Source organism: Gobio gobio, assembly GCF_949357685.1.
Source record: "Gobio gobio genome assembly, chromosome: 12".
Taxonomy (NCBI): domain Eukaryota; kingdom Metazoa; phylum Chordata; class Actinopteri; order Cypriniformes; family Gobionidae; genus Gobio; species Gobio gobio.
The window spans coordinates 54,918,662-54,945,466 of NC_137105.1; the positions used below are offsets into that span (position 1 = coordinate 54,918,662).

A 26,805-nucleotide genomic window follows, 5' to 3' on the forward strand; every position below is an offset into this window, starting at 1 on the left:
TCCAGAACAATGACAAAAATAATGACGAACGAACAACAAGGAAGAACAAAAAATGAACATACAGTACACATAGTATATACAAGCAAGAGATTGTTGTTAGTCACCAGTTTTACTTGTTACCAATGTTATGACAACACAACATTGGCGTCCATTTTCAGGCCTTCCCGTTTGGGTTTCTCCAGTGCTGGAAATATGTGTCATAAAGCTCTTTCCTGATCATAACCCTTCTTTTTCTGGTGATATTCCTCTGACCTTTTGTCTTTTGTAATGTCTCTCATCCACCTCTCTTTCTACAGTCTTTCTTTGATTCTCCCTCTTGCTCACTCTCTCTCCTCCCCCATCATGAGTGGACATGCCCCCTACTGCTGATTGGCTCACTCTCTCTCCTCCCTCATCATGAGTGGACATGCCCCCTACTGCTGATTGGCTCACTCTCTCTCCTCCCCCATCATGAGTGGACATGCCCCCTACTGCTGATTGGCTCACTCTCTCTCCTCCCTCATCATGAGTGGACATGCCCCCTACTGCTGATTGGCTCACTCTCTCTCCTCCCCCATCATGAGTGGACATGCCCCCTACTGCTGATTGGCTCACTGTCTTTCCTCCCCCATCATGAGTGGACATGCCCCCTACTGCTGATTGGCTCACTCTCTCTCCTCCCTCATCATGAGTGGACATGCCCCCTACTGCTGATTGGCTCACTCTCTCTCCTCCCTCATCATGAGTGGACATGCCCCCTACTGCTGATTGGCTCACTCTCTCTCCTCCCCCATCATGAGTGGACATGCCCCCTACTGCTGATTGGCTCACTCTCTCTCCTCCCCCATCATGAGTGGACATGCCCCCTACTGCTGATTGGCTCACTGTCTTTCCTCCACCATCATGAGTGGACATGCCCCCTACTGCTGATTGGCTCACTGTCTCTCCTCCACCATCATGAGTGGACATGCCCCCTACTGCTGATTGGCTCACTGTCTCTCCTCCACCATCATGAGTGGACATGCCCCCTACTGCTGATTGGCTCACTGTCTCTCCTCCACCATCATGAGTGGACATGCCCCCTACTGCTGATTGGCTCACTGTCTCTCCTCCACCATCATGAGTGGACATGCCCCCTACTGCTGATTGGCTCACTGTCTCTCCTCCACCATCATGAGTGGACATGCCCCCTACTGCTGATTGGCTACAAGTGTGTTATGGTGCTTTGTCCGATCCACTTTCAACAGTGTTTCTCAAAAATCACTTACTGCAACTTTAATGAACATGAATGATAAAATGATTGAATTTCCATGCTCAGTAGTTCATCATTCATCTTTCATCCAGGCTAGAATGTTAAAATATTTTGTTCCAGGTTCCTGAGTACAGACAACTGGCAACTTCCTTTACACTCATTGTTATTTCATTATTGTTTTAATGTTATATTATTTCATCTTTTATAGTCTTGCTGGCTGTAATCTCACTGATCATTGCTGTGAGAGTTTGTCATCAGCTCTTCAATCCTCAAACTGTGCCCTGAGAGAGCTGGACCTGAGTAACAATGACCTGCAGGATTCAGGCGTGAAGCTGCTCTCTGATGGGCTGAAGAGTCCAAACTGTCATCTGCAGATACTGAGGTATTTAAGAACATATAAAATATAATTTACAGTCAGCCGGTCATAATGTTGGTGTGTGTTTGTAGATGATCTGACTGCTGATGTGTGTGTTCTGCTCTCTTTCAGTCTTGCTGGCTGTAATCTCACTGATCATTGCTGTGAGAGTTTGTCATCAGCTCTTCAATCCTCAAACTGTGTCCTGAGAGAGCTGGACCTGAGTAACAATGACCTGCAGGATTCAGGCGTGAAGCTGCTCTCTGATGGGTTGAAGAGCCCAAACTGTCATCTGCAGATACTGAGGTATTTAAGAACATATAAAATATAATTTACAGTCTGCCGGTCATAATGTTGGTGTGTGTTTGTAGATGATCTGACTGTTGATGTGTGTGTTCTGCTCTCTTTCAGTCTTACTCACTGTAATCTCACTGATCATTGCTGTGAGAGTTTGTCATCAGCTCTTCAATCCTCAAACTGTGTCCTGAGAGAGCTGGACCTGACTAACAATGACCTGCAGGATTCAGGTGTGAAGCTGCTCTCTGATGGGTTGAAGAGTCCAAACTGTCATCTGCAGATACTGAGGTATTTAAGACCATATAAAATATAATTTACAGTCTGCCGGTCATAATGTTGGTGTCTGTTTGTAGATGATCTGACTGTTGATGTGTGTTTTCTGCTCTCTTTCAGTCATTCTTTTTGACATGATAATCATAATTGAATTGAGCCATGAGACCAGTGCAGATTCACACACCTATTAAGCACACATACACTGGGGGTGTGCAATATTGGAAAAAAAATAATACCTCAATATTTTCTGGGTTTTTGTTGATGAACTATAATTGTATGATATTTTACTGAGTGTGTGTTTTTTGGTCTGGTATCTTGTCTGGTTTAGAACTGTCATGGAGAGCTGACTCCCAAAGATGTTCATGTTCTTCATATTCTGTGCATTGGTCTATCGCAGCAGTGACAGAAATAATCTTTTCCATTAAGTGACAATATTTGACCCCTTAAATAAATTTCCAGAGGCATTTATACCTTTACAGCGTTTCTAACCTTATTAGAAGTGTGCATCTTGTATGACAATTTTTTTTAATTTAATCAATAAATTCAAGTAGAATAAGAAGATGGAGCATATCATGTATAGATCATTTAATAAAATGATTTATATAAATAATAATAAATCAAAACACTGTGTTAAAGGTTGTGTTATTTGTTGCAAAACTCAGTTCCATATTCCACTCAGTTATAAACTTTAAATATTAAAGAGGTTAATCAAAATTAAAAACATTAAGGCCTGGTTTCACAGACAGGGTTTAGTTTAAGTCAGGATTAGGCATTAGTTCAATTAGGGCATGTAGGACAAGTAGCTTTTATAAACGTGCCTTAGATAAAAACATTACTAATGTGCGTCTTGAGACAAAACAATGGCACTGACATATTTTAAGATATGCTTTCAGTTAAAACAGCTCAAACATGCATTTTAGTCAGGGACTAAATTAAGCCTCGTCTGTGAAACTGGGGTAAAGATTTTAATATATTTTATAATGTAATAGTTTCACAATTAATCTCTGAATTAATGTAGAAACAACATAAAGGCAGTATATTTAAATACTTAGTATATTTAATGGCATCTTTTTATGAATGAAGGCCATTATCACTGATACTAATACTGCAACTGATGTCTCGGTGAAAATTGACTTTTTGTTTCACTTTTAAAAATTATAGCCATTCAACATTACACTGTGATTGAAAGCTATCAATTTTAACATTTATTAGGCTTAAAAAATGTAACAACTTTTTATTTAACCCTCTTGGGTACTTTGTGTCAAAAATTACCAAAAAAATTGGGGACAGGTTTTGAAAAGTGGTCGTAAAACAAACAAACAACTTGACAAAAATAGTCTTTGAGAATCTGTTATTATATATTAAAATCAACAACCTGAAAAAAATGGGCAAATGTGTGAAAATCACTAGAATTCACAAGCCTTTCTACAGAGAGCTGTAAATCCACTATAGTGATAAAAATGTGCTATTGCGTGATAAAAATGCTCAATGTGTCCACCGGATGGCACCAATCTCATTTAAAAAATTGCTTTCATGAGGCCTAGGCTTGACTCTAAAATGAAATACAGCTTTAATAATTAAAAAAAAAGTGTATATATACATTTTTGATTATATTCAATGGGAAAAAATTGGTCATAATTATTGCATAAATATTCATTATAAATCATAAAATTATCTCAAAACACCAAAAAAGAAAAGAAAAAATATTATTGAACAAAAATATATTTCATTGATTTTACTCAAAACATTTTTTATCTTAATCCCGCCCTCCGGGTCATTTTTTACCTGAAAGTCCTGAGTGTGACCCATAAATGAAGTACCCCAGAGGGTTAAGTGAATTTAAAACAATCTTCACATTAACCCATAATTAATGTCATATTTACCTGTGCCCTTACTACCAGTCTAACAGATAAATATATACAAATTGAATAAAGTTATCAAAGAGACTGCACTGCATAAATTATACATTAAATAAAGATTAATCCTTATTAAAGCTACAATTTTCTTTGTTACCTTTGTTCTTTGACTAATATTAATGACAGACAGATTTAGTGGCGGATTTGACACGTATCCCATTTTCTCACAACTCTTTACGTTCATTGAAGACTTTAACTCATTTACAGTTTTTTACAATCGCAATGACAATTTCTTTCAATACTTTTAACACATTTCCTAAACTCTTAATGCACCAACAAACCTACATCACGCAATTGCCAAAACGATTAATTTCATGCTCAAAATCACACATTGTAAACTAAACACCAAAACTAATTTTCAAAATACAATAATTCACTAACACACTATACCTACCAAAACCCTAACACACGTTCCCTTCAGGAACATTTAGTCAATCACAGCACAATGTTATAAAAACACTAACACTACGTGTAGATGGAATTACAGAAACTGCATTATTTTATGTGTCAGGTCTGCCCTTATACAACAGACATTATATTTTATTGATCATAGATTGTGTGTCTTTTGAAGACTCCACATTTTTGTTTTGTTGGGTTTAGTAAATGCATGCATTTTGTTTCTTTTGCTGCAGAAATTCAATACAAAAAATGAATGACCCATCTCAGAGTAGCTTGCAAAATGCCTGTTCTTCATTTAGGAGCTTTCCTCTGCCCCCTGAGGGAGCCGTTTAATCCTTAGATAGACAAAATACAGTTAGGGACCAGAGGCATACAGTCCCTGTAATACATGGTAAAATGATTTACACTTTGCAGTAGGAGAAGCCCTTATACAATGTCCTACCTGTTGGTTTCTTGAAAAATCTGAATAATGGATGCCACTGTGTCCTGGCTGAGTTTTGGCTGTACTCGTTCACCAGCCTCTCTGTATGATAGCCTGTGGTTTATGACATGGTCAATGATAGTAGCTCTTATTTCATCAGTTAACCTAAATCTACCTTGCCCTTGTCCAGGCATTCCTCTCCCTTGCCCTTGTCCCACTCCTCTCCCTTGTCCTGGTACTCGTCTTCCTCTCCCTCATGCAGGCCTTGTTGCTCTATATTGTTCCTTTTTCACACAAGAGCAGCCCAAATAGCAAAAGTTATGCATTTTAAAGCAAAAACACACTAGTGTAAACGAAGCCACAGACGGTACATTCACAGACAGCGCATTCTCTTTGTCTTGTTGTGGCTTTAATGACAGAAAATGCAGATGCGTTACATATTTTTAACGCGTCAAACTAAAAGATGTTCAGAAAAACAGCATTCTTGATCGTGTGATAACTCATATCATAGGCTTATGTTATAAATATAAAAAAACAGGAACTCATTGAATGGATATTTTTTTATCATTTTGATGACATTTCTGCCCCAATATAATGAGACCTCAAGAGAGCTCAAAACTCTTCAGATCACAAAACTTAGTGGAAAATTTATAGAAAACTATCATTCTCTGTAAAGACACGAGGTGTGAACATGTGAGAATTCAAAATCATTATCTTTATAAATGTGAGCTCTTTTTGGCTAAAAGCCTTAATGAAGCTGTTGACTGTAGCCATGTGATCACAAATAAATGTGAGGAGACGCAATTCAATATGTGTGTCCTTGTTTCACATTATTAATGTGAAACAATAATAAATTTATGTCCTCAAAGCTCGCAGTCAGACCAATGGTCTGGCCATGCCTCTAACCCACACTCACACACATACACTCACACAAAAATTCACGTACACATGCACTCACAAACACATTCGCAGATGCACAGTAAATTAATTAAAGCACGTTTAAAACCTCAGCCATTGAAATATCACAGTTAAACACAGAAACTTCATCATTCACAGAAATGTAAATGTGAATTTCTGGAGGACTGCATGTATTATTACATTTATTTTTTTAAGTGTGTTTATTGAATTACTACTGATATATTTAATTGAGTAGCATTATTGCTGATGTTTGAAAATCCAGTGTGTTTTAATTTGTTAAAGGGGGGGTGAAATGCTGTTTCATGCATAGTGATCTTTTTGCACTGTTAAAGACTTGGATTCCCATGCTAAACATGGACACCGTTTCAAAAGCTAAGGTGGACGTCTGATGGGAGTATTTCTTTGCCAAAATTAGTACTTCCTGTTAGTCATAAGTTTCGGAAAGTTTTTTTCGATCATGGGTCCGCTTGACGTCAACAGGGCGGAATTTCCTTGTATGGGCCGTACGGACAATTCTACCGGAAGAGCGCGCGCGCGCGAGAGAGAGAGAGAGAGAGAGCGCGTGAAAGCAATAGGCTACGCCCATCAAAGCGCTGGCTCGTAGCCAAATAACCCCGCGTTAATGCAAAAGTGGATGGAATTTGCTTTTCCGGATTTTCAAATCGCCTAATACTGAAGGATGGAGCGGTCCCAACGATAAAGGTCCCAACGTTGGAACCGCAGGCAGTGAGTAAGACTGCTTCAAATGTCTGTTTTTGCCTATGCCCATCAAGTAGCCCAAACATGACCACGTATTGATCAATGGAGCATGCGATGTATAGTGTGTACATTTGTTTAGCTGGCCACTATATGTGTATGTTTGTGTATTGTAAAAGCACTCCAAACAACAATACACAAAGAATGGGGAAATATGTTGAACTAAATAAGCGCGCTTCTTCATTCAAATGCGCTACTATTCCATGTCTTTCTATGTAAACACTAGCCTGACGCGCAAAACCAGTCCGCTTACTACAAATCATGTCTACACACACACACACACACACACACACACACACGATATAATTACAGTATAAATGTGTAAATAACACAAGCCGCTAAGCATATTATATAGTTAGCGTAACTTATACCACATAGAGATGTCCTGCTCTAGTCGTTTTTGCTGCTGCTCCTGTTCAACTTCAGCCTCTGGGTCTGATTCCGGATCATAGATGTATGGCTGTATCTGATTAAAAGCCATTTTTTATGTTGAATAAAGTTTTTTCCCGCTTTTAGGGATGACGCAGCTTTCAGACGCACTCAACACAGTAACAGCGGCGCGCGCTCGACATTCTTTAGCTCCGCCCACACGATACGCCCCCAGCCGCACAGCTTTTTTCGGAAAGACTCGGAACAGCGCATCTTCCTTTTATAGTTATAATAAAAATAAAGACTTTTCGGAGATATGCAGGATGCAATGCTACTCTATAGGTACTCAAGATGGACATGAGACTGACTGAAACTGAGTGTGTCCCCCCCCCCCCCCCTTTAATAAGACAAATATGAAAATGTTTTTGGTGAGACGTATAAAGAGAACTAAATAGATGACAAGGCTGTTTTGATCCATATGTAGGTTGTCTGGCTGTATGGTGACAGAGGACGGCTGTGATTTTGTGTCTTCAGCTCTGAGTTCAAACCCCTCACACCTGAGAGAGCTGGATCTGAGCTACAATCACCCAGGAGATTCAGGAGTCAAGCTACTCTATGACAAACTGGAGGATCTGAAATGCTCACTACAGATACTCAAGTGTGTCAAACACTGATACTGACATAATGAACGCATGTGTGCATGATGTATATTTACATTAATGTGTGTTTGTGTGTTTATAGTGTTGATCATGGAGGGGAGATAAGGATCACAGCAGGACCACGAAAGTGTATGTCTACAATCAAACACACACACACACACACACAAACACACACATGTTGGATTTTTGTATCTTCGTGGGGACTTACTTCTATTGTTATTATACTGATGTAACATATTTTCTGTCCCCTAAGCCCATACCCCTAAACCTACCCTTCACTAGGGCTGTATACCTTGGAGAACCTGGCGATATGATACATACCTCGATACACAGGTCACGATTCGATATGTACCTCGATACAGAGCTGTCTCGATACGATTTGATACAATGTGATACGATTCAATAAAAATACATGGGCCAGAGCCAATTAGTTAATGCTGAACACATTTACTCAATTTATTGAAGACAAAAGTGCATTATAACAAAGGGCATTTTGCTTAAATATTTGCAACTTTAAGTGCTCTGATTAATTGTACACAAATTGTATTAATCTGGAAATTACCACAAATCAACATTTAACTTTCCAAGGGTACAGTCTGAGCTCACACAAGCACAAAATCTTATTATTATTATTCTTCTTATTAAATCTTCTTATAATTTTTTTTTTGTGACACCATGTACTGCCATAACATATTTCACTATGAAATCACTTAAATGCTACATCTTGCTTTAACATTTGGCACAACAACAAATCTAATCTACCTCATAACAGGATGGATTTTTAAAATCTTAAGGCTAAACCAGGTTTGTCCTCAAAAAGGCAGGTTGAACAAAAATCACTGCAGCAACAAAACAATAACCTGAGGATACTCTTGGTAATGCTAGCTTTATCCTATGACTTAAGATTTTTGTTCAAAAACAGAAGTTGGTCAACATGCTTTGAGCTTAGTACACTTCTCTGTGCGGTTACAATATCGCCTGCCGTAGAGAAAACGCGCTCGGAGGAGACACTAGTCCCTGGAATGCACAGGTACACTTTGGCAAGGCGTGACATTAGTGGATATTCATTCTGGTGCTCTTTCCACCAACTGAGTGGACTTCCCTCAGCAAGAGACAAGAGACTTCCGCTCCGCTGCGACGCTCATATTTGCGTCGTTGTCAGTCACAATAGCTGGGTCTTTGGATACGAGGTCCCACTCCTCCAGCGCTGCTTTCAGTAACTCTGCAATGTTTGACCCCGTATGGCTCTTGTGCATGGCTCGCGTTTGTAAAACGTGCGACATCAGTTCCCACTCCTCGTTAACGTAATGGCAAGTGATTGTAACTAAAGCTTCCGTGGCTCGCGATGTCCACCCATCACAAGTCAGTGCCACTCGTGGGGCAGAACTCAGGGCTGACTTAACATTGTCTTTGACTTTGTCATACATCCTCGGTACTGCTTTGTCGGTCATGTAGCTGCGGGTAGGGATCACATAACGGGGATCTAACGTGTTGATCATAAAGCGAAAGCCTGTGTTCTCGACAACACTGTCGGGACATAAACCTTTGCAAATATAATGCACCTGAAGCTTGGATGTTGTGTTGTCCAAAGTAGTTTGCGTGGGGTCCCATGTTTTTTTGGGCTGCGGCGAAGCTAGCTTGTCTGCATGGTGTCTTTGCAGGTGGGCGCGCAGGTTAGTTGTATTACCGATGTAGCGTATAGAAGCCTGGCAATGCTTGCAGATTGCATTTGTTTTATCGATCCCTTGGTTTCCTTCCTTTGCTTTAAAACCAAAATGCGTCCAAACATCTGCCTTCAGGGACAACGGCGCTTCTAAAATCTTCGACATTTTCCATGACTTTTTTGAAAATCGCGGGCGCCGCTGCGCCCCCTGAAGGCTGGGCGGAGTATCGATACTAAGGGCTAGAATGTCGATACTGTATCTTTTTTTATTATATCTGTATGTATCTAAGAATCGATATTTTGCAATTTTTACAATTTTTTTACAATTTTAAATAAGCATAATTTATTAATTTTTCTCATTTGAACCACTGGCTGGTCCCCACAATGATCTCTGGTTTTACTACCAAATGTCCTCACAATGGAGCCCAGCTAACAAAATGACCCCATTTTCAAAACGTTGTGGGAACTTTGATTTGAAATGTTTCTTTAATGTTAAAATGACTGGTTTTCTTGTTATTAATTGAATGTTGTTTAAATATTACAGTACCATCAGTACAACATGCAAGAATGAGAAGACTTTTAAAAGAAAGTTAAGGTTATACTTCCACACAATTAAGAATCATGTAATTGCAAATTTTTTTACTAGTTTTCTATTGGCTGTGAGGATGTTGTGCTCTTTATGCGCCCTGGGCACCTTGCGTTTTAAAGGGGTGATGAATTGAGAAATCAACTTCAAACCTCAACTTGTGATCCGACTTGTGGAGCTAAACGGATCGCGCTACAGAGCAATAAACATGCCTGTTCTAGCTCACGTACGTAAGACATTGCACTAGGGATGGGCGATATGGCCTAAAATCCATTTTGCGATATACATTGCAGCCTCTTGCAATAATGATATATATCGCAATATATAAATTATAATAGACCCATTTCAGAACAGGTTACATAGACCCTAAGGAAAGCCAAACCATAAGGAAACATATTTCAAACAAAGTTTCTTACCTGCAGCCTAATGTAACGTATTTGGTTTTAAACATTTTGTTCCCTTAATGAAATTAAAACTGGTGTCTTGTTAATAAAGGATCGGATACTGTGAATTAGGGAATAGGTGTAACATGAATCCACTGGAGAGGCAAGTTTACGAACCCAAGTGCAGTTTATTCCAAAATCAAAATTCAAAACATAAAAGAAGACTTGACTTGGCAATACAAAAACAGACTAGACTAGACTTGACTTGACTTTACAACAGAAACTCACCATCACTGGTTACACGATCAATATCAGATAAAGACACATGGCAAACATGAGGGCTTAACCCTCTCGAGTCGAAGGTCGCGCCGGTGCGATCAGCTCTTTTTTTCTTATCAGTGCCAAAGAGACTCAAATAACTGTCTTTTTTATCATTCAGGCAAGTGTTATACATCATTATAATCTGTTAAGTTTAAATTTTTTGTGTACAGTCACAATAAAAACAAAATGTTTTGCTTTTTGCATAATAAAGAAAACAAACATGATGCACAATCTGCAGCCTCTCTCTCAAAGACATTAATTCAGATAGTCTTCAGAAAAGGACCTCTAGCTTAGTGAATACTTGTCTCACAAACATGAGACATATGTCTAAAGAAACGTTGAAATGTCGGGTTTTAAACAATGTAAACCAAATCGAAAACAAATATGCTGTGTTTATGTAATCTGGTTGAAAAGTGATAGATGTCAGTCTTTCGCGAGCCAGTTCATTATCCGCTAATGCGACCACGCCCACGGAACACGCGCTTTATTGAGATTCAAATACTGAGACGCCCACACATCAACTCAAATAAACACATCAAGTACTGCTATAGCCTACTTCAGTTACATCGTTTTGACACGCGTTGCGAAGAAAAGCTCATGAAGAAACCTAATGAAAAGCTGTTCATTTCTTAAAGCAAGGGCTGATTGTAAGGTAGGCTTTATTCTGTTAAGTTTATTCTGTTAGCATCTGTGAATATTAAACGCACAAAGACCGTTTAAATACGAATCCTGCTGCATGTCATACATGCAAGACTGTTTAGACAAGATTTATTTGGCCTGTTTTGGACAGATTATAATGTGTTTATTGTAAAAGAGCCTAGTGTCACAGCAATAAAGCTTTTATTCACAAATGTCTGCTCAGATGCTATAAATATAGTACCAGTCAAACGTATTTTTCTACACATTGATATTTAAATATTATAGCCTAATGTTATTTTTTTAATTTAATATCAATGTTTGTTTTATCGAGTTAATATCGAGTTTTATTTTGTAGAAAGGGATTTTTTTTTTGTAGATAGTGAATTGCTTTCTTTAAAGTGAATTTCGTTTTGTATAAATTGTATCTTCATTTTAATTATTTATTATTTAATTTTTTACCATGAGACTACTTTCAAAAACAAAAAATAAAATGGCACAAAAAATTTAGAAAAAATGTTCTTAGTAATTTTTGTCTTGTGATTCTCACATCAGTTTGATGCAAAAACTCAATGCAAATACACCCTGGAGTCAAAAGTCTTGTGAACACATATCTATTGTGTGTTTTGAGACCTTAATTTAAAAAAAAAAAAATGTCTTCGTTTTTTCAAAAATCATGCATAAACATTTTTCTCACATGTTACATGTTGCTCCAATATTATGGTAGCCCAGTTTGTGCTGAATACAGTGTATTTACACTTCTGCCATTAATATGTTTATAAGCAACTGAAAAAAAACACAAATGTCAGAGTATGTCAACTTCTAAAGGGCCCCAAAACGTCTCGGTTACGTATATAACCCTCGTTCCCTGAGGAGGGAACGGAGACGTACGTTAGTGACTAACGAATGGGGGTTTCGCTTAGAAGCCAATCATCTTCGAGTATTCAACAGCGCCCAATGGCAGTGCCAATGCCATGGGCATGCGGAATTTGCATGCGTAACTCCGCCCCACCTCGTGGGTATATAAGGAAGTACGCTGGCAACATCGCATTATGTTACTGTTGCAGGAGCCAAGACTGAACTCCCGCGTTCCAGGCAGCACAGCTGATGTGGCCAAGGAAACGTACGTCTCCGTTCCCTCCTCAGGGAACGAGGGTTACATACGTAACCGAGACGTTCCCTTTCGTTCAGTCACTACGACGTACGTTAGTGACTAACGAATGGGGGTTCCAATTCAACAACGCCACTCAGCTGTCATCCAGTGCCCTGCGTAAGTGTGAGTACCCTGTCGTAAGACTAGTACGGACGAAGGACTCCCACTTATCACAGGATTACCAAGGTACACTGGGAAGCATATCCCAGTGAGGGAATGCCAAGATGCCTACCCGTAGGGAGGACTTAAGAACACACATATGACCCGCTAAGGGCTGCATATGGAAGATCTCTAGGGTACCAGCCGAAGGTGGATTTTTAACCCTAGGGGTGGCAGGGACTTGCCAAGGGAAAGACACCTGCTCACTGAGGAGGCTTACGGTGGAAATACTCGTGTGGGGGTCGCCGGAGGGGAACCATGCACACGGAGCACCTGGCCGGACATGAGGGTCTGGGCTCGAAAGGGCAGACTGAACTGATGTCGGCGTAAGCAGTGCTGGAGGAGCTCAGGGCTCTCGGGGAGCTCACCTGAGGGAAAATATCGCACGTATCCAGTCCTTGGAGTGGAATGGCGAGCAAGCGAAGACACCTGAGCCTGGCCCATTACCGGCCACCCGTAGGGGCGAGTACATAGTCGGACACTGGCTCCACTCGGAGATTGTAGAATCTGGCGAATGTGTTGGGTGTCGCCCAGCCTGCAGCTCTGCAGATTAGATTAGATTAGATTAGATTCAACTTTATTGTCATTACACAAGTACAAGTACAAGGCAACGAAATGCAGTTTAGGTCTAACCAGAAGTGCAATAGCAGCAAGTGCAGGATATACAATGGATGCGTAAGTGCAGGACATGGATATGTACTGAATATATATAAATATGTATAAATAGAGAGACGTTATTACTATAAACAGAACTGAATTTACAGGTGAATATGTACAGTGAATAAATATACAGATGGCTATTACTATAAACAGAATTTACAGGTGAATATGTACTATGAATACAATATACAGATGGCTATTACTATAAACAGAATTTTACAGATAGAGGTATACAATAATATGTTAGGCTAATATGAGGAATAGCAGTGGATTAGGGTAGTGCAATAAATTATGGACAGAGCTATCCGAAAGTGTAAAGTGCAGTGGAAAGTGGTTGCATGTTACAGTTAGAAGTACGGTGCAAAATACAAATGTAAACATTGGTACTATAAATACAGTCGGCAGTGCAAATGAGCATAATCCAGTTAAGATATGGCAGTGCAAGATGCATATGTAAACAGTTGTTACTGTAATAAACAGTCGATAGTGCAAATAACAAAGTGAAGGAAGATGTGAGGTAGGAGAGTTAGCAGTTTATGAGGGAAGTGGATCAACGGGGGTTTGAGTTCAATAAAGAGACAGCTCTGGGGAAAAAACTGTTCTTAAGTCTGCTGGTCCTGGTCCGGAGGATCCTGAAACGCCTGCCGGAGGGCAGGAGAGAAAACAGTCTGTGGGCTGGGTGAGAGGAGTCCTTGAGGATGCTGCGAGCTCGATGCAGACAGCGTTTCCTCTGGATGTGCTCGATGGCAGGTAGTGGAGTCCCTGTGATGCGCTGGGCAGTTTTCACCACCCGCTGCAGTGCCTTGCGCTCCGCAACAGAGCAGCTCCCATACCACACTGCGACACAGTTGGTCAGGATGCTTTCTATTGCGCAGCGATAGAAGTTCACCAGGATAGCCGAGGAGAGCTGATTCTTCCTCAGTGTCCTCAGGAAGAAGAGGCGCTGGTGAGCCTTCTTGACCAGGCTGGAGGTGTTGGTCGTCCACGACATGTCCGCCGAGATGTGGATCCCAGCTCTGGGATCACATCACAGATGTCTGTTAGCGAGGCGCCATGCGCTAGAGCCCAAGAGGAGGCCACACTCCGGGTGGAGTGTGCCCTCACACCAAGGGGACATGGTCAACCTTGCTGCTGGTAAGCCAAAACAATGGTGTCCACTATCCAGTGAGACAACCTCTGCTTTGAGAGAGCACTTCCCTTCCGCTCTCCACCATAACAGACAAAGAGCTGGTCTGAGGTCCTGAAACATCGCGTACTGTCTACATAGGCGCGGAGAGCGCGTACTGGACAGAGCAATGCCAAGGCTGGGTCTGCCTCCTCCAAAGGCAGCGCTTGCAGGTTCACCACCTGATCTCGGAACGGAGTGGTGGGAACCTTGGGCACATATCCGGGCCGGGGTCTCAGGATCACGTGAGAGTTAGCCGGCCCGAACTCAAGGCACGCTTCGTCAACCGAAAAATGCTTGCAGGTCCCCGACCCTCTTAAGCAAGGCCAATGCGGTCAGCAGAGCCGTCTTCATAGACAAGAACTTAATCTCAGCCGACCGCAAAGGCTCAAAGGGAGGCCTCTGCAGAGCACTTAAGACTACTGAGAGGTCCCAAGAGGGAACGAGAGGAGAGCGAGGAGGATTCAGTCACCTCGCCCCCCTAAGGAACCTGATGATCAGGTCGTGCTGACTAACCTTTTTGTCTCCCAGGAGATCGTGGTAGGCAGATATTGCGGCCACATACACTTTAAGGGTGGAGGGAGACAGCCTTCGCTCCACCCCCTCCTGGAGAAACGATAGCACGGACCCGATCGGGCATTTCCAGGGGTCTTCTTGGCGGGAAGAACACCATGTGACGAAGAGGTTCCACTTCAACGCATAGAGACGTCGCGTAGACTCAGCTCTAGCGGAAGTGATGGAAGCGACCACCGCAGGTGGAAGGCTACTCAAACCTGCCGCGTCCCGTCCAGAAGCCACACGTGGAGCTTCCAGAACGCTGGACGCGGGTGCCAAAAGGTGCCCCGTCTCTGAGTGAGGAGGCTCAGAGGAATAGGCCAGGGAGGGGCTGTCGCAAGGAGTATAAGTTCTGAGAACCAGGCCTGGCCGTGCCAATACGGGGCGACCAACATGACCTGCTCCTTGTCCTCCCTGATCTTGCACAGTACCCGTGCAAGGAGGCTCACTGGGGGAAACGCATGCTTGCGTAGCCCTGACGGCCAGCTGTGCGCCAGTGCATCCGTGCCAAGGGTGCCCTTGGTCAGGGAATAATACAGGGAGCAATGGGAAGAGTCCTGGGAGGCAACAGATCTACCTGTGCGTCGCCGAACCATTCCCATATCAGCTGGACCGTCTGGGGGTGGAGTCTCCATTCTCCGGGGAGAGGCTGAATCCATGAGAGCTCGTAGGCTGCACGGTTCAGGTCTCCTGGGATTTGGACAGCACGAAGGGACCTCAGGCGCTTCTGACTCCACAAAACGAGATGGCGGGCGAGTTGAGACATACGGCGGGAGCGTAGACCGCCCTGGTGGTTGATGTACGCTACTACGGCCGTGTTGTCTGTCCTGACTAGTACATGTTGACCCCTCAGCAACGCTCGGAAGCGGTGCAGGGTGAACCGTACTGCCAGCAACTCGAGGCAATTGACATGCAGAAGGCGCTGGGGTCCTATCCAGGAGCCCGCGGCTGCTTGTCCATTGCACATGGCACCCCAGCCCGTGGATGATGCATCTGTTGATACAACAAGATGCCTGGAAACTCGTTCTAAGGACACTCCGGTCCGTAGAAAACTGAGGTTCGACCACGGGGTGAGAGTCTGTAAGCAGGCCCGAGTCACTTGTACCCGGAGCGTGCCAGACCGCCATGCCCATCTCGGGACTCGATCGCCTAGCCCGTGCTGAAGCGGTCTCATATGAAGCAATCCGAGCGGCGTCACCACGGCTGCAGATGCCATATGCCCCAGGAGCCTCTGAATAGTTTCAGTGGAACCGCACTCTTGCCCTCGATTTGACGAAGGGAAGTCAGCAGAGACTGCGCGCGCTCGCTCGAAAGCTGCGCGCACATGGCGACCGAGTCGATATCCATACCGAGAAAAGAGATCCTCTGCGCGGGGCAAAGTTTGCTCTTCTCCCAGTTGACCCGAAGGCCCAGACGGGCTAGGTGATGGAGCACCAAATCTCTGTGTCCGCAAACCTGCTCTCGAGAGTGACCCAGTATGAGCCAGTCATCGAGGTAGTTCAGGATGCGAACCCCGTGCTGCCTAAGGGGCGCAAGGGCTGCCTCGGCAATCTTTGTAAAGACGCGAGGGGACAGAGATAGCCCGAATGGTAGAACTGCGTACTGATATGCCCGCCCCTCGAAAGCAAACCGTAGGAACGGTCTGTGTCGAGGTAGAATGGAGACATGGAAGTAGGCGTCCTTCAGGTCGATCGCTGCCAACCAATCGTCTGGACGAACGCATTCGAAAAGGCGTTTCGCTGTCAACATCTTGAACGGAAACCGGTGAAGGTAACGGTTTAAGACGCGCAGGTCCAGGATCGGTCAAAGCCCACCGGTCTTTTGGGGTACAATGAAGTACGGGCTGTAACACCCGGAATTCATCTCGGCTGGAGGGACAGGTTCGATCGCACCCTTCGCCAGTAGGGTGGCAACCTCCGCTCGCATGACGGGGGCATTGGCCCCGATCATAGTGGAACGGACTCCCCGGAAGCAGGGAGGAACCTGCGCGAACTGAATCGCGTAGCCGCACCTGACTGTCTTCGCGACCCAGCGGGACAGCCCTGGAATCTGAAGCCAGGCTCCCAGGAACTGCACCAGCGGGGTCAATCGGACTACAGGTGTACCCGGTGGGGGGCAGCGATGCAGCGTTACCGACCCGGACAAGGGAGGCTGTTGGGCGTCCCGGTGTGGGGGTGCGGTTAACGGCTGCGTCCTGACAGAGGAGACCAGGGAAGGACGTGCGTTCCACTGGGGTCTGCTCTGCCAGGAGGCTGGCGACAGAGAGGGATGCGAGTGGCGGGACCCGTGGGTGGCGCGCACTGTCATCACCGGTCTCTGGGTCCTCAGAGACAGGGACATGAGTTCTTCCCAAGCGCTGCTAGCCCGGGGGCCAGCAGCGGAAGGATTTTTCCCCCGGCCCTCCACCGGGGGAAGGAGAGGTCCTGCTACTATCCCCTGGGAAGAACTGGAACCCATCTCTGAGTTGTCCACCTCCAGCCTGGCGTTTAACCAGGCTGGGGAGCGGACTGAGCGTCATCCTCAACCACCTCCACGGCGCGGCCCGGGTGAAGGCTGCTGCTGGGGCCGGGCGGGAGGAGGGAGGGCGCCCTCGGCGGCGAGCGGACTGAGGCGACTGAGCCGGCGGCTGGTGCACCGTTGGGCGCAGTTCTCAGCCGCGCCGCCGAAGAGGCCAGCCTGGGATATGGGTGAGTTGAGGAGGCGGGCCCGCTCAACGTCCTCCACATCACCAGGTAAGGCCAGGTGTTCTCCCGGACCACAGCTGTGGACATCTCCCGACCCAGGGAGCGTGTGGCCACCTTCACCGCCCGGGGGCGGGATCAGTTGTGGCACGCAGCTCAATGAAGAGCCCTGGGTCGGCTCCACCCTTGTGCATGTGCAAAGGGGCGGCGGCCTGCCCGTAGCTCTGCAGGACCACGCCACCGAAGTAGACGAGCCCACAGGCTTTGGGAGGGTGCTTAGGACAGCCACACCACGCCACGTCAAGCCCTCTGTGGACACCGTAGTGCGCAACAGAGAGTTCAACAGTGGGGGTGAGGGGGCCCCAGTGTACCCTAGGCCGCGGCCCCATCAAGGGCAGAGAAGGTGGAGGAGGCCACCAAACGATCGCGGGAAGCACGGGGACTTCCGGGACCGCGTGATCTCCTCATGCACCTCGGGAGCGAAAGGTACCCAACAGCTGTCGGGTGCCGTCCCCAAAAACCAATCGCGCAACCACGAGCACTCGCGACTGGGCGGAGTTCCACACCAGCGCGAGACTCGCGGTTGCCCGAGATAACATGGCTGTCAACTTTAGGTCGGATCAGGCAGCGCTGACACACCCGGAGGCGGAGCACAACTCCTAATCGTCATCCCCAAAGGACTCCAGCCCACCTTGGGATGCGGCGATCGACATCTCACTGCTATCTGGAGCGTGAACGAAACGAACGAGGCGTCAGAGACGGGCCGCTGTTTCAGTCCAACACTCGCGGGTTTAAGCAATGTGCGAGAGGGGGCGTGGCCCGAGGAATGATCGTCGGGGTTCTTAATACCACGGCACCGCACTCAGGTCACCCTGGCCACCAGCCAAAGTACCACCTCTCTCGGAGACGGTAGATTGGGGTGTGGCAGAGGGGACTCTCTCTCCTCACGGAGATCACTGAGTCTCGACCGCAACATTGCGATGGTCACGTTCCCGCAGTGGGAACATGACGCATCCACAAACACTGCCCGAACGTGCTGAAGCCCAAACACATCGAGCAGTGAATGTGCCCATAGACAGCAACGGAGATCGATCGCACCCGGAAATGCACGGGCGAAACGTCTTGAAAAAGACGTGCCACGCGCAAGCTCTTTTTGTGAGAGGAAAGCTCTGCAGAGTGCCGAAGCGCCCAGGGAAACACACACACAGCTGTTGCAGATCACTGCACAGATCAGCAGGCAGGCAGCATGAGATCGCTGGAACGCGCCGTAACACCAACACCCTGGAGAACCGCTGGTCTCGAAGACTGAAGAGAAGACTTCAGAATTCAGGCTTGTAGGAGTGAAGAGATCCTCTTGGCTCCAAAGCAGAAACATAATGCGATGTTGCCAGCGTACTTCCTTATATACCCACGAGGTGGGGCGGAGTTACGCATGCAAATTCCGCATGCCAATGGCATTGGCACTGCCATTGGGCGCTGTTGAATACTCGAAGATGATTGGCTTCTAAGCGAAACCCCCATTCGTTAGTCACTAACGTACGTCGTAGTGACTGAACGAAAGGGAACAGCTCATACTCCTAGGGGTTAAATACACAGAGACTAGTGACAAGACAAGGGACACCTGTGAACAATGATCAGACATGAACCAATGACAGAACATGACAAGATCACATGAGGGCATGGGAATCACATGACAAAAATTAAATAATGTGATGAGATCTTGTGCAATATTGTCATGACAGAGTGTGAGGGTGAAGTTTAGTTTTGCTTTTTATAGAAATAAAAACATTATTTAATTCTTGGGTTGCCATTGTCCAATCGCATGAATGGAGAGGCGGGTCTTCGGTTGTGGTGATGGAAGTTTACAGTTGCTTTTGAACGTCTGGAGACGGCAATGATTGAGGAGAAACTTGTGGTGGCTATCGCGGGTTACCCGGAGCTGTATGACTTAACAAACCGCAACTACCACAGTGCAAAACCAGATTCTAGAGCGCTCGTGCTATAATCCTCGATTATGTGGCGTTCACACCGGACGCGATTCGCGCGAATAATTCGCGCTAATCGCGCGAAGGTGGACGCGTGTACATTTTGAGTTTACTCGCGCGAATCGCGCGTGAAATTCGCGCGAATCGCGTGTGACATTCACTGCACAACAGATGCGAATTCGCGTCATGGGCGGGGCTTCCGCCAGCAGCTCGTCTCGTTGAGAAATGGCTGACATGGGCTGTGTTTACATGTCTTTTTTTTTGTTCATATCTACTGTTAATGTGTGACAAAACGTAGTTTTAAGACTTTTTCAGTCGATAATGTAGTTGTTTAAAGCTCAAATCTGTGGTTTATTTACATAAACAGTGCCTATTTGAACATTTTATCTGCCGTTGTCGGAGCTGTGAGCTCCAGCGGACAGCGCGCTCAGCGCACGTGAAAGCCGGCGAGGGCAACCTTTCCTCGGCCAGTCCTTCTGCCGTCTCCCGCTGGCTCTGATGTCTCTGTGGTGTGTCTCGAGCTATAATTCGTCTTGTAACGGCCGATCTTTGGTCTCATGGATCTATAATTTGTTCCCTGGCAAATCGTTTAGGCTGAGGGCAAAGATAAGTTTCATTACTTTATATTTTTAGGCTATAACTGTACGTTGCAGTTGTAACGTTAGCCTACTAGCACTGACTTTGAATGTTTGACTGCATTGTTGCTTTGTTTCATGTATAGCTTGTTATACATTACTGATACTTTTGTATTATTGATCATACATAAACTTGCATTTAACAAAAAGAGACTGGGTTGTGTTTCATGTAATTTAATGTTATCACAGTGATAATCATATTGTCTGAACCAGATATCAATATACAGATTTTCTCTTCATTGTTGTCACTACTAGAGCAAGCTCCTGATTGGTTAACGCGGCGCGAAATATCCGCCAAAGTTCAGATTTTTCAACTTGAGCGTTTCGCGCGATTCACGCGATTCGCGCGAATCGCGCGTTCAAAACGCTCAAGTCGCGTCCTTCTCGCCGCCTCAATCGCGCGAATCGCGCGAATCTCGCCGCCTCATTCGCGCGAATCGCGCCGCAGAATGCCATTTCGCGTCTCTGCATTGACTTAACATGTAAATCACTCGAATCGCGTCCGGTGTGAACGCACCATTAGACTGACAGGACAGCTGATTCGGTGGTTACCTAGCAACATAAAGAAACCACAGCGCACTCCTCTTTTCTAAATGATAAAAGTTAACCAAAAAGGCAGTGCGGTGCGCCTCGTGCTTTCAAACCTGAAGAACACGTTCTGTCTGATCGGGACCTTAGTCATAAATATGGTGGATGGGCAGAAGATCATGTGACTGAAACAGATGAATAGCACTATACAATAACCTCAATAACCACATAAACAATATAAATAACTAAGAGGAATTTATTACATTTTACAATTTAATAATAACATCTACATTTGCAAACATGTGAGCATGTTTGAGCTTCTGTTTACCATAATTAAATCACTCTATGCATTTCAGTTAAGGGTCGAGTGTGTGAGTCTCACTCTGAATGAGAGTTGACAGCCCTGCTATAACAATATAAACATAAAACACATTAAGACTTGGTAATAGTCAAAGATCGTTCAGTCTGTGTTCCTTCACGAGGCGCTTGTGCAACTAAATCTGCATCCTAAACAAGTTGTGTCGCTGTCAATGGAGGGACAGAGAGCTCTCAGATTTCATCAAGAAGATCTTCATTTGTGTTCTGAAGATGAACGAAGGTCTTACGGGTTTGAAACGACATGAGGGCGAGTGAATGATGACAGAGCTGTAATGTGTGTGTGAACTCAGCCTTTAAGTGCTTGTGAGAGAGATGTGTTCAGCTGATGGTCTCAGCTCATTCCCTCAGAGAGGAGCAGAGAGGGCGAATGCTCCACCTGTAAAGTGAACACACTGCCTCAAGTTATCACTTCACTGTTATTAGAAGATGAGCATGAGATATCTTTAGTTTGGCTACAGACTGAACTCGACTCATATAAGCCACAAGAAAACAAGAAAATATCACAATTATTCTGAATAAACCAAGGCTCAATGGAGTATTCAAACTTCTTTTTGGAGTAAAGGCTCACACAGAATATTTCCTTTAACTGTTGATGGTGATTTATGAATATATCTCACATCAGACCGTGGTGTATAAACATCACTTGCCTCTCAGGGAAGGTTCATGAACTCCTGTGAGTTCTTATGTGTGGATCATGAAGAGAGCATCTTCTCTTTTGAAGAAGTCATTAGGATTCATTCATTAATATAAAGTTCTGACAGAGCTACTAGTGATGGGCAGTTTTATTTCCACTGCTAGTTATCAATAATGCATCATCAATCTACATCTAAGAGGAATGAGATTGTTTCTAATTACCCAATCATAATGTGTGGCATTGCGTTTGAGCTGAAGCTGAAGAATGAACACTGGGAAACTGAGTAAACCCAACCCAACGCATCAAATATGAGATTAATCAACATATTACAATGTAGGGGTGACCCCGAATAGTTGAAGATTCGACAGGAAGAGCCTGATTCCACTACCAATCTCACAGGTGAATCTCCGCAGAGGTGTTATGAAACGAGGATCATGCCCTTTTGGCTGTATGGGGTGCTCAATAGCCCCTTTCACACACAGTCTTTACTGGTAAATGATCATCTTTGACCGTTGAGCCACGTCTCGCAGCTTCAACACTCGAGACCCAGCCTTCTTCTCCATTCATCAGTGCTGCGGCTCTGCTGTTTGATACTATTATACCCGTCTTGTGTTTTTAAGAGCAAACACGCGTTCTGTTTGATCATTCCTTATGCCTTTCACAAGACGTCATATGTTGTCAAATTGAACAGATAGTGAAACTAAAGCACTTCTTCTCATGCGGGCGAATGAAGAGCGGCGCAGCGTTTAAAGAATTTACCGTATTTTGGTGCTGATGTGTGAACGGTCTCTTACCGGTAAAAAGTCAGAACGCCGTTGCTAATTTCCCGGGATTGCTGTGTGAAAGCGGCTAATCTGATTACACACACCGGTTTATACACATACGACTTATTGCGTTTTTAATTTGTATTTATTAGAAAGGTATATTCTGTTCTAATTTAATTCTGTAAATGAATATTTGATCGTTTTTCGGAGCATCAGTGTTGCGCTACTGAGAGTGTGCTAGCACAGGCCGATTTAATTTGCAGATCTGCAGTTTGGCCTTTCTGCAGTTATTAATTTATAATTTTTTAGGTTTATTTATCCAAAATGTGTTTCTACATTTTCTTCTATATCTTTGTGTGATGTTCTGTACATTGTGGCTTTAAAATGTTATGAGGACTCGTTTGAATGTTTATAACTAATGAATATTGTTATAAAGTGTGTTAATATTTGAATATCTCAACTAATGCTCTAAACTATAGAGAAGCCTCCAGTTTTATAATAATAACTATAGTCATAACTCTTTAATAAGAGTAGAGATATAATGAATATATAATATAGTGAACTCTCTAGAGTTATTTTTCTAGTTAACTGTCGAGTTTCTTGTCATTGAATGGCTTTCCGGAGGTAAATGTAATGTTGCGTGACATATTGTCCTCAAGCTTGACGTCTTTCTGCGGTTGAAACACTGATGGATGATCACATGACACAGGATTGATGTCAGTCAGTTGTTCTGTATCTTCTGATGTTCATTCATGTTTATTTGCTGCTGTAACTCGTAGTGAAGAGGAAGAGATGCCGCTTGAACTGAGGCGCTACAACGATCTGTCACGCCACATTAAACAGAGGAAAACACATTTATTGAGTGAATCTCAGAATAAAACTGACAGAATTTGAGGCTTTGTTTTGTCATATTGAGAGTGACCTGCTCTGAGTTGTGTGTCGGCGTGTGGTCAGTGTCCTCTTTGCTCTGAGATGTGTTTTTTCAGTCTTTGACTGGAGACATCACACATAATAAACACACGTGTCTGACAAAGACCGAGTGTGTCAAGTCAACTTTATTTATATAGCGCTTTTTACAATGCAGATTGTTTCAGAGCAGCTTCACAGTGTTAAACAGGAAAATAATGCAACAGAATTTGATTGGGCCGTACAGCCGCTCTGGAGAAAACGGTGATGTCATCAGCTCATTTCAATTATCATACAGTGACAATGGGCAGATCAGTCATTTAGTGGAGCATTTAGTGTCCCCAACTGAAGCCGAGTGTGTGAGTCTCACACTGAATGGCCCTCATTTATCAAAAGTGCGTACACCAAATTTCCAGCGTACACCCAAAACCACAGTGACTTTGAGATTTATCAATATGGCCGTTGGCGTACGGCACGCTCAAATCCTACGCCAGCTCAGGAGGTGGTGTACGCACGTTTTGAGTTTGTGCGAAAATGCGCAGAAAAACAATTTCTAACACCACAAAACGCACTGACAAAGATAAGCTATATTTACATTTACATTTTACATTTATGCATTTGGCAGACGCTTTTATCCAAAGCGACTTACATTGCATTCAAGGTATACATTTTACATTTTGTCAATTTTTTGACATATATATGACCCACTGTATTATGACCCCTATATTATGACCCACTGTAAAAAAACAACAACAACAACAACAACTAAAGCCCCATTCGCACGGGATAAGTAGGCTATTATCCGGGGACCTGATAATTTAGAAAGTGATTTAGAAATTACTCCCCCACATCTGAGTTTTGCTTGGCACATTCGCACGAGATAAGCTGTGATTTTACTCGAATTTACTGATTTATCTCCCGGATATGATGTAAAGACTTGAAAATGTTTTTTCGTTATAGATATAGCTGTATGAAATTATAAACAGTCGTATCGATATCATTTTGATTGTTTTATAGTAATAAAAATAATTTCGTTCAGTTAGAGAACAGACGCAATTAAAAAAATCTCATTCTAAAGTGAAAGTAATCTGCGCGGCCGCACGGGAATTCATAACAGTGCACATATGCAGCCTAGCTCCATTCTTCGTGAAAGATAAAGATAGAAATGCGCACAGGACACAAAAACCTTGAAAAAATTTACATTTACATTTACATTTAGTCATTTAGCAGACGCTTTTATCCAAAGCGACTTACAAATGAGAGCAATAGAAGCAACTAGAACGGTCAAGGGCTACAGTATGCAAGTGCTGTAACAAGTCTCAGTTAATCTAACACAGAACACACGACAATTTTTTTTTTTTTTTTTTTTTTTTTTTTTTTTTTTAATAAATTAGACAGACAGAAAATGAATCGAATGGAATGTTAAGTGCTATTCTTGATTGGTTAGGTGCTGCTGGAAAAGACGTGTCTTTAGGCCGTTTTTTGAAAATGGCTACAGACTCGGCGGCTCGAATTGAGATCGGCAGGTCATTCCACCAGGTGGGGGCAGTCCAGGAAAAGGTCCGTGAGAGTGATTTCATGCCTCTTTGGTATGGCACTACAAGGCGTCGTTCACTGGCAGACCGTAAGCTCCTGGAGGGTGTGTAAGTCTGAACAAGCGAGTTTAGGTATATTGGTGCAGAGCCAGTGGTTGCTTTGAAGGCGAGCACCAGTGACTTGAATTTGATGCGAGCAGCTATTGGCAGCCAGTGGAGACTGATGAAGAGAGGCGTGACGTGCGCTCTCTTCGGCTCGTTAAAGATCACCCTCGCCGCTGCGTTCTGGATCCGTTGCAAGGGTTTGATAGTGCATGCCGGAAGGCCCGCTAGAAGAGCATTACAGTAGTCCAGTCTGGAGAGAACAAGAGCTTGGACCAGGAGTTGTGTGGCCTGCTCTGATAGGAAGGGTCTGATCCTCCTAATATTGTATAACGCAAATCTGCAGGACCGGGATGTTGCAGTAATGTGGTCAGTGAATTTTAGCTGATCATCAATCACAACTCCAAGATTCCTGGCTGTCCTGGACGGAGTTATGGTTGATGATCCTAGCTGAATGGAGAGATTATGATGAAGTGCTGGGTTGGCTGAGACCACAAGCAGTTCTGTCTTTGGAAGGTTGAGTTGCAGGTGATGTTCCTTCATCCAGGCAGAAATGTCTGTTAGGCAGGCAGCGATACGACCACCAACCGTGGGATCATCTGGTTGAAATGAGAAGTAGAGTTGAGTGTCGTCAGCGTAGCAATGATAGGAAAAGCCATGTTTCTGAATGACAGTTCCCAGTGATGACATGTAGATGGAGAAGAGAAGTGGTCCAAGCACTGAGCCCTGCGGAACTCCAGTGGCTAGATGATGTGACTTAGACACTTCACCTCTCCATGACACTCTGAAGGACCTACCTGAGAGGTAAGACTTGAGCCACTGGAGAGCAGTTCCTGAGATGCCCATCTCCATGAGAGTTGACAGGAGTATCTGGTGGTTAACTGTGTCAAAAGCAGCAGACAAATCCAGTAAGATAAGTACTGTGGATTTGGAAGCCGCTCTTGCCTGTCTCAGTGCTTCCGTAACCGAGAGCAGGGCAGTCTCAGTTGAGTGGCCACTTTTGAAGCCAGATTGGTTGATATCCAGGAGGTTGTTCTGTTCAAGAAACGTAGAGAGCTGGTTAAAAACAACTCGCTCGAGTGTCTTTGCAATGAAAGGCAGAAGGGATACCGGTCTGTAGTTTTCTAAAAGTGCTGGGTTCAGAGAGGGTTTCTTAAGCAGTGGGGTTACCCGAGCCTGCTTAAATGCTGTGGGGAAAGTCCCGGTGTGAAGAGAGGTGTTGACAATGTGAGTGAGTGCAGGAGTAACAGAAGAAGAGATGGCCTGAAGGAGGTGAGTGGGGATAGGGTCAAGTGGACAGGTAGTGGGGTGGTTGGAAAGGATGAGTTTGGAGATGTCAGCTTCAGAGAGCAGAGAAAAAGAGGGGGGCGTATGTGTGATGGTTGTTGAGATGTGCGTGTCGGTTTGTGGTGCGGAGAATTGGCTGCTGATGGAGGAGATTTTATTTGTGAAAAATGATGCAAAGTCGCCAGCTGTAAGAGTTGATGAAGGAGGGGGGGGAGGAGGACAAAGGAGTGAAGAGAACGTTCTGAAGAGTGCACGAGAGTCAGAGCAGTTGTTGATTTTGTTGTGGTAGTATGTAGATTTAGCAGTGGAGACATTAGCAGAGAAAGAAGCAAGGAGAGACTGATACAGGGTCAGGTCAGTAGTGTTTTTAGTTTTTCGCCACTTCCTCTCTGCCGCCCGGAGCCCAGAACGATGTTCGCGGAGAACATCAGACAGCCAGGGGGCAGAGGGAGTGGTGCGGGCTGGCCTGGTTGAAACGGGACAGAGGTTGTCCAA

General features: G+C 44.3%; 1 protein-coding gene across 1 annotated transcript in view; it reads left to right on the forward strand.

Annotated features, from left to right (window-relative positions):
• Positions 1-26,805, forward strand: part of LOC307134791 (NACHT, LRR and PYD domains-containing protein 3-like) — a gene marked incomplete at its 3' end in the record, with an annotated part of 177,276 nt that overhangs the window by 146,358 nt on the left and 4,113 nt on the right. Inside the window, exons 5-9 of the mRNA XM_079830788.1 lie at positions 1,440-1,613; positions 1,719-1,892; positions 1,998-2,171; positions 7,420-7,593; positions 7,677-7,723. Coding sequence (XP_079686914.1) covers positions 1,440-1,613; positions 1,719-1,892; positions 1,998-2,171; positions 7,420-7,593; positions 7,677-7,723 — 743 coding nt within the window. The remainder of the gene's footprint in view (positions 1-1,439; positions 1,614-1,718; positions 1,893-1,997; positions 2,172-7,419; positions 7,594-7,676; positions 7,724-26,805) is intronic.